This window comes from Rhinolophus ferrumequinum, chromosome 24 (genome assembly GCF_004115265.2).
Source record: "Rhinolophus ferrumequinum isolate MPI-CBG mRhiFer1 chromosome 24, mRhiFer1_v1.p, whole genome shotgun sequence".
Lineage (NCBI taxonomy): Eukaryota > Metazoa > Chordata > Mammalia > Chiroptera > Rhinolophidae > Rhinolophus > Rhinolophus ferrumequinum.
Window position 1 is genome coordinate 542,874 of NC_046307.1, and position 8,655 is coordinate 551,528.

Consider the following 8,655-nt stretch of genomic DNA (forward strand, 5'->3'; position numbering starts at 1 on the left):
TTTACTGATATGTTTTTAAAAATTTAAACATTCACCATATTTTTTGATCACACCTCTTATGTATATATTGCAAAATGATTACAACAAGTTTAGTTAACTTCCACACACTTACGATTATTTTCTTATGATGAGAACTTTCAAAGTCTACTCTCTTAGCAACCTTCAAATATACAATACAGCATTGTTAAGTACAGTCACCGTGTTGTTCATTACATCCCAGGACTTATTTACCTTATAACCGGAGGATTGTACCTTGTGACTACCTTCAACCATTCCACCTATGGATGTTTGATAACTGACTGTAAGATTTGAAATAGAATTTTACTGTTTCATAAAAATACAAAAATTATATGGAGATATGTCTCAACATATATATGCCCCATATACTGTGATTGTACTACAAAAGATCATTTTTACAATTTGCTACAATATTACTGGGAGGGAATTAGAAGCCTTGGGTCATCCTTGACATCTTATAAGTGACTTTGGTGATTATAATTGGTAACATAGAGAGGACAATACATTTTCAGATGTATGTATCTATAAACCAAATACCTGTGATAACTTTATTTATCATTGCCAGAGTTTTGAATATACTAATTTTTTTCCATACTTAAAGAGATAGAAACTTTGATTTTCTTTCCAGAGATATTAATAATAGTTATCCTCTAAGTATTGATTATGGAAATAGAGACAATACACACTTCAATAATTTTTCCTACTATTTTTCTGGAGAAAGTTACTTTTGAACATATTTTTCATTGCATCCAGAACATCTTTATTTCGAAAGCTGTAGCTGAGTGGGTTGAGTGTGGGTGTGAGGATGGTATAGCGTATTGCCAGGAGCTTATCCTCGCCTGGAAGGTGGTATGATTTAGGTCTCATGTATGTGAAAATAAGTGGCCCATAGTACATTATGACCACAATCATGTGGACAGAAGAGGTAGAAAATGACTTTTTCTGTGCCTCTGGTGATTTCATTTGAAGGACAGTAAAGAGAATTTGGACATAAGAAGCAAAGATAAGGGAGAAAGGGGTGAGTAGGAAAATGATGCCACTTACATAAACTCCTCATTCATAGTGTGTTGTGTCCACACATGACAATTTCAACATGGCAGGGACCTCACAGAAAAAGTGACCAATGGCTCTTGAGCCACAGAAGGAAAAGTGAAGTGCATAAGCTGCGTGAACTATAGAGTTGACAGTCCCAAAAAACCAGCACCCTGTAGCCATGAGGAGGCTTACATCATCATTCATAAGAATCGGATAGCGCAGTGGGTGACAGATGGCTACATAGCGCTCATCGGACATTGAGACCAGGAGAAGGCACTCACCACCCAGGAGGATGAGGGATGGAAATATCTGAAAGCCACAAACTGCAAATGAAATAGTTCTGCTGCCTGACAGAAAGTCAGTGACGATTTGGGGAACGATGTTAGAACTATGCAAGATATCTATAAAAGAAAGATGCCTGAGCAGGAAATACATTGGAGTATAGAGCTGTGAGTCCCTGCTGACAAGGAGGATTATGACCGTATTTTCTGTAACAGTCACAATAAATGTGATGACTATAAAGGAGAAGAAAACCAGACTTGTTCATGAAGAAAAGAGTCCCAAAAGAATGAAGTCACTGCTGAATGTTTGATTCCCAGTTCCCATCATGAATTTCCTCTTGTACCTAAAAAGAGAAAAATAAACAAACAAGAGTTAAATAGATAAGGAAGAAAAAGTAGTGTAAATCTCAATCTTATTCACATTTAGCTACATAATGAAATAAGAGGAAGTGATGCATATTTTCAAATTAAAGCCAGAGAACTCTCCGTCAGCCTTTGAAGTTGGCACGTTTCACAAGGCGGACATTTATTTTTTCTAATCAACTGATAATATTCAGTATACTGAGTGGGCTGTTAACTCCATGTAGAGTTGCAAAATTCAGTCTTTTCTCAAATGTCACCTTCTAAGAGTACTACATTTGAACACTCTATTTAAATTCTTAATACTCCCAACCATTCACCCACACTTTCCTGATCCTCCATACTATGTTGTCTTTTGATTTCTTTTTGCAAATGAGTTTTTACCTTTTACCATGTTAAATAATAAAACTATGAAATATATTTATTGTTTATTGTCATTCTGGACCACCAGAATTTCAACGCCACCATGGGAGATCTTAGTTTTTCCCCTCATATGAGGCAAATGGCTAGAATAGTGCCAAGTACATTGCTCAGTATTTGTTGTGTGCATGAATAAACAAATGGGAACAGAACTCAATTTTCTCTCATATTTTTCATGTAGCTAAAGCTTAAAAAATTAAAATCTATTATTTCTAAGTCTTCCAAATATAATAAGTAACAGAATGCTGTTAAAAAAAACTAGTTTAATCTTGATTTATATTCAGTCAAAAACAACAGTTAATATAAGAATATATTTTACTTTTGCCAGTTTTATTAACTTCTATAGATTAAATTATATTAATTCTTTATGTAGGGGATCATATTTCCTTTATGATATTATTTATACATGGGTAGTACTTACTTAACTGTTTGCTTTACTATTATTTGTGCAAACAGTATGTATGATCTATCCCTCAACATAAATACAAACACACACACACACACACACACACATACACACACATGGTTCCAAAAAAATGTATACACATTTTAAGAAAAGAAAACTGTATGACAATTGTAATACTCAATATAAACCGATAACAAAGGATAAATACAAGTCACGTTTGATTTCTGCAATTGCAGGAGGTGCTCAAAGTGGTTACCATAAGCGTCCAGACACTTCTGATTACAGTGAACTACTGCTTGAGCAACATTGACTAAAGTGTCCACTTGTAGACATAGATTTGGCATCTCCAGTGTGTGTGAGTGTGTGTGTGTGTGTGCGTGCGTGTGTGTGTGTGTGTGTCTGTGTGTGTATTGCAATTTATAAAAATACAATCCAGGTTTCTGATTGTCAAGAAATGGCAAGGTCATCAAAAATAAATTTAAAAATGTAAAACAAGTTATTTACCATCATTAGCAATTACTTATAAGTTTTAATAAAATAAACTTTTTTTTCACCTTTTGGGAAATAAATGTAAAAATATGTCACTGAAAAAATAATTTGTATTTTTAAAACTTTATTTTTGTGGATATTGAGAGTCTTTATTATAAAACAAACCTCTTAATTCTATTTTTAATTCTGTAGACAATTAACACTGTTTTGCTATGATTGCAAGAATTGTAAAAAATCAACCGATGAATGAGGTTTTCAGATGAATGACTGTGTAAGTGTTTCTGGCTGACTTCACTGGTTTAACCCATAGCTCAATAAAATTTGACATAGGCATAGATTCAGATTTAAGGGCAGTGGTGCCCCCATGTACTAGTTGATAAATAAGTCTCTAAAATCAATGATTATTACTCACAACTCAAATTCAGTATCACTGTATCGAACTTGTTGACTTTTTCCAACTGTCTAGAATCACTTTCTCCCTCTGGTTTTGTTTTTCCCATTAATGGTTTACTTTGTTATAGTCATCCTCATTCAAAAAGTAATATTCCATTTTAGTGTTAAGAAGCATGAATTATGTTTATTTACAATTGAATCCCCATTACTTAGCAGAGTCCCTGGCTCATTGTAGGTTCTCAATAAATGGTAAAAAAAAAATATTGACTTGTGTTTCTATGGCTTCTGACATCAAAAGTTTTCATCAAAAACTTTTCATCAAAAGTTTTCATCAAAACCATGCATTAATTATACTTACTTTTTTAGAGAGTATGTGTTGTCTCCACAAGAATGTCTGTATTTTATCTTCAATTATTGGAAGCACTCTATGATAGATTCTCTAATGTCTTAGTCATCTTACTTCTCCCTCCTTCTCCCAACTTCCATGAATCACTTAAAGTTTTTACATCTTTCTTGACTCTTTGCCTAACCTGTCAATTAGTGTTCTGGAATATTCTCCCATGAGGTGCAATGATGGATAAAATGACATCTATTCATTCAGGATCTTGAATGAAATCTATTCTTGAATCCAAAGAGGAATGTTCTAGTGGTGTGCTTCCTCAGTCTAAGTTAAAAAGTGGAATAAACACATGTGCCATGTTCCATAGTCTCTCCCACATGTGTGCAACTCTGATTCCAGCTAAAGTCTCTTTCTGGCCATCTGACATCAAATGTTCCTTGTTTAGTCTGCTAAATATGAGAAAAAAAATGTAACACACAGTTTATACCCCTCTATTCTCTAGAAGATTGGAGGCTAATCACAGAAGATGCTATCATTTTAAAGGTCATTGTTAGCTATCAACACAGCCATATCCCAACCCACCTTCCCAGTGAAAAGAAAGGCCTTTGCACCCTTTACTCAGATTCACTCAATTCATTCTTACTACTTTGCCTTTATCTAGATTCTTAAAATGCACTCTGTATCTGTTCATTTTGACCTAATCAGATTCAAAACTATTTTTTCTTTTCACCACCAGATCTCTCAGTACATAGATAAAACTCACAGATTATTTATCTACATCTAGGTTTTACTAGGTGAAAAATTTTAACAATTATTGATAAGACTACACATTCATTCAATTATTTATATGCTCCTACATTGTATTTACATTAAAATTTTGACTGTAAGACAAAAGACAAAAACACCAAATTATTTATTCCTGAAAAATATTTATTTTAAAATGTGGTTGATATGGAAATCTTGGGGAATATGAAGACTGATGTAACCCTTTATATTTTATGCTATATGATAGTGCTGCATTTATTTTTTGAATGTTTCTAAAAACCTATCAAATGAATGATCCACTTGATGTAATAATTATATGCTCTATTATAAAACTTCAAACATCAGATATACTTGGTGGTGTGTAACTGATTCAAGATAACTGGATGTTATTGATAATTCACTCAACTGTAATGAAATTTCATAGGAGAGACAGAATCAGACATTGAACTGCCCTGAATATGGATGGGGTACAATCATTACTTGTTAAAAGGAGTTGATATGGAAAACGGGTACTGAAAATGTATGATAGATACCCCCTAGCCTAGGAGTGAGCTTGTTATTGACTCGAATAATTATATTAAGAAAGTACAACATAAGCTAAAAATTTCCACATGCTTTGAGGAGATAAATAAGAAAATTTAATGCAAACACAGTATCTTTAAAATAGTTCATTTTTATGTCTCATTGTAACACAAAATACCAATGGGACATGAATTTACATATGAAATGAATTTCTACAAAATCAGGATGATAATGGTACATGCTTAATAGGGTTGTTTTAAAGATTAAATGAGACACATTAAACAACACACACAGGGCACGCGCCCATAAACATCCATGCACAGGGACACACAGACATAGAACAGCCTGGCATATAGTAAGTACTCAGAAATAATGATTACTATTGTTGTTTCGATTGTTATTGTTTTTATAATGACTATATGACTATTTCTATCATCATCATCGTCATCACCATTTCTTTACATTTTAAGTAAGCATTTAAGCTATAGTAGCGATAGAGGAAAAAAAGGAGACAGAGAAGAATACTCAGGATCTGAGAGAATCTGCGTGCAGCCAAGTGCAACAAATGGCTCATCTGAAGCACACTCTGCACTCACTCACTGCCGGATGACCTTGGCCCCAGATGCTGTCTGCAGAGCAGCAATTCAGCCTGTGGACTGAGGCTGTATGGCCTGGCTTCCGCACCCAGGCCCACACCTGTGAGAAAGTACAGCAAGCTCCTGATTCTGAAATCAATCAGCTGAGCTGCTGACAGTTTCATTTTATACACGCCGTTTGACATTTAATTGACTATTTTTGCTTTCCTGACGTTTCATGGCACTGCATCATACCCCCAAGAATCATCTTAAGATGATCTTACTTCTGGTAGCTGTCATTCCAATGCAAGGAAATCCTGTGGTTCAGTGCCTTTCTGGGACCTCACACTCACTGTGCCCAAGTAAGTCTCTTGAAACAGGGAATGATACCATCATTTACTAGGTTGATGCAAAAGTAATTGTGGTTTAAAAGGTTAAAAATAATTGCAAAAACCGCAATTACTTGTGCACCAACCAATACAACTAATTGCCTAAGCCAGAAATCCGACGTCTCCTGACGTCTCTCTACCTCTCTACCTGTGCCCTCCTCCCCATGCAAGTCACCACATCCTTCTAGTCCATCCACGAAATGCCTTCCAGACATGGGTCACTCCTTTTCCTGGTGCCACACAGCACATGTGGCATGGATTGCCCCCCAAATGCCACTGCTAACCTCTTCTTTCCAGTGAACCGACCTGCATAGGCTCAGCAGCAACCACACACATCCACATGCCTCAGCGCTCTCCTTGAAGCCAGCAAACGGGGGCTAAATCAGGTCAGGCCTGGAAGAGACAACAGGAGAGTGGGAGGTAGAGCTGGAGGTGCACACCCTTTGATCCATTTATTCTGCACGTGATCACAGGACTCTATAGCAATACTCCCTGAGCCCCCAGGAGGATTTGCTACTGATCATTACAACGTGGGAATACTAGTGGGAATATTAACTCACTAAATTGTTAAAAAAAATTTCATTGGGGAGGTGAAAAGGCAGGAAGTTGCTGCGTGGTCGTTGTTTGATCTCCTTACCATTCCTACCGTCATCAGTATTAGGGGTAAGGATCTAATACGATCCCAGGATAGATAGAGACTCAAAGTATTATAATACAGTGATGATAATTCAAGTAATTGTTTGCCTCCAATTTCTCCCTACATAAGTTTACTTTTTCCTCTAGTCAATGTTCTTCTTTCTGGAACAGTCCTGAGGATGCAAATAATCTTCTGGGTGATACTCAATGCACATTCCATTCCATTTACATTTTGAAAAATCTCCCTACCTCTAGTTCCTATTTCCAATGAAATTAAAATACGTATATATACATGTCATTGCCTTGCATCTTTGTCACACCCATATTTTTTCTTCCACATAAACACTTTCCCACCATTTCTCAGGGCTTTAAGCTTGCAATCTTAAGATTTCGTGTAAAATTCTTCTTCTTGGAGACTTGCTCTCTTTAAGTCTCTCTTTTTTGCTTCTCTGTTTTGCTCAGAACTGGGCTGCTCTGTCAAGACACTGTTTGATCTACAGGCTTCACTGCCTGTGTTCATGAGTGTTTTCTGCGCCGGAGGGCGACCTCCTCACCCCTTCCTGACGTGGCCCCCTGACGAGCCCCAGGGCCCTGTTCTCTCAGCCCATTGAACTGCGTGCGCGTGCCCAGGAGAGGAGCCTGCCGCCCAGTCCTTTCACATCTAACACGCTGAGCTCCCTGGCACCTCCGCGGACCACAAACTGCCCCTTCCCTGTGGTGCCCGCCACTCTTCACATCATTCAGGTGTCACTTCTTCCTGAATGACTGAGAGGCATGCGGTGAGGCCTCCACCCAGGAATTTGCTTCACAATAGCTGAGAGTTTTCAGGAAAGACGGGGATAAATGGTTTGGGAGGGTGGAGAAGAAGCAGGAGGACACCTATTACCTTGAAGAGCTGCTGCATTTTGCTTCTGGGAGAAAACACAGCTGTCTTTGAGAGGGTGACATGAGGAGTTGCTTTACCTGGGACAACTGAAGATGGAAGTGAAGGGAACGTGTGCGTGTCCGTCCGACTTTTGTGACAGGCCCTTTCCTAAGTGCAAGCTTTTAAAAATCAGGACAGCTGAGTTCTGTGTGAAGGTGAACTTTGCCCTGATAAGCTTGTCCCTATTTTTCAAAAATGAGAACATCGAACCAACCTTATACATTATAGTGAACATTAAATGAGAAAATGAAAATGAAATGTTAGGCAAAATGCAGTCGCAAAGTAATTAATGAATGAAAGATACTTTATTTTATTGTATCTTTTGTTGTTATTATAGTTATTTGATGATGTAAACTGTTTTTACAGCCCCCCCATGAAGGTTTACCTAATCTACTTAATCTATCTTAAAGAGACTATAGAAATAAAATTTTAATGAAATTATCCTTTGATAAAAGTTTGACAGCATTTAGGAGAACAAGGTTTAAAATACAATAAAATAGCCAAGCTCCATTACAAAATCTAAAGCATGTCATTTAGGTCTATGATAAATTCCTCAGTTAGCATTTCCTCTAAAGTATGTAAATTCCACTTCGAAAATACCCTGGGAGCCTGCAGAACTGGATCTGTCCCATGCTCCCTGATACTGTCTTCTTTAGATCATTCTTCTCTTTATTTCACGTGAGACAGGAAAATAGTTCCAACTAAAATGCTATTAAAAAAAAAAAGTTATGAAAGACAGGTTCAGATTAAGCAAAGGTGAAATGAAAAGGTAAAAAAAAAATAAATAATTTCTTTATTTTTATTTTTAATTAAATTTAATTAAATTTAAGGTGACATTGGTTAATAAAATTATGTAGATTTCTCTTTTTTTATTAAATTTATCGGTGTGACAATGGTTAGCAAAGTTGCATAGGTTTCAGGTGTACAATTCTGTAATACATCATCTATATATCACATTGTATGTTCACCACCCAGAGTCAGGTCTCTTTCTATCCCCACATATTTGACCCCTTTTCCTTCTTCTACCACTCCCACTCATCCCTTACCTTCTACGAAACTGTTGTCTGTGTCTATGAGTTTTTGCTTGTTTGTTTGTTTTGT

General features: G+C 36.5%; 1 protein-coding gene across 1 annotated transcript; it reads right to left on the reverse strand.

The window, feature by feature from the left end:
• Positions 1-705: 705 nt before the first annotated feature.
• Positions 706-1,662, reverse strand: LOC117017003 (olfactory receptor 2AJ1). Its single transcript, XM_033096901.1, is given in 1 exon segment — positions 706-1,662. A coding segment is annotated over 1 exon segment (957 nt).
• Between the last annotated feature and the right edge of the window lie 6,993 nt (positions 1,663-8,655).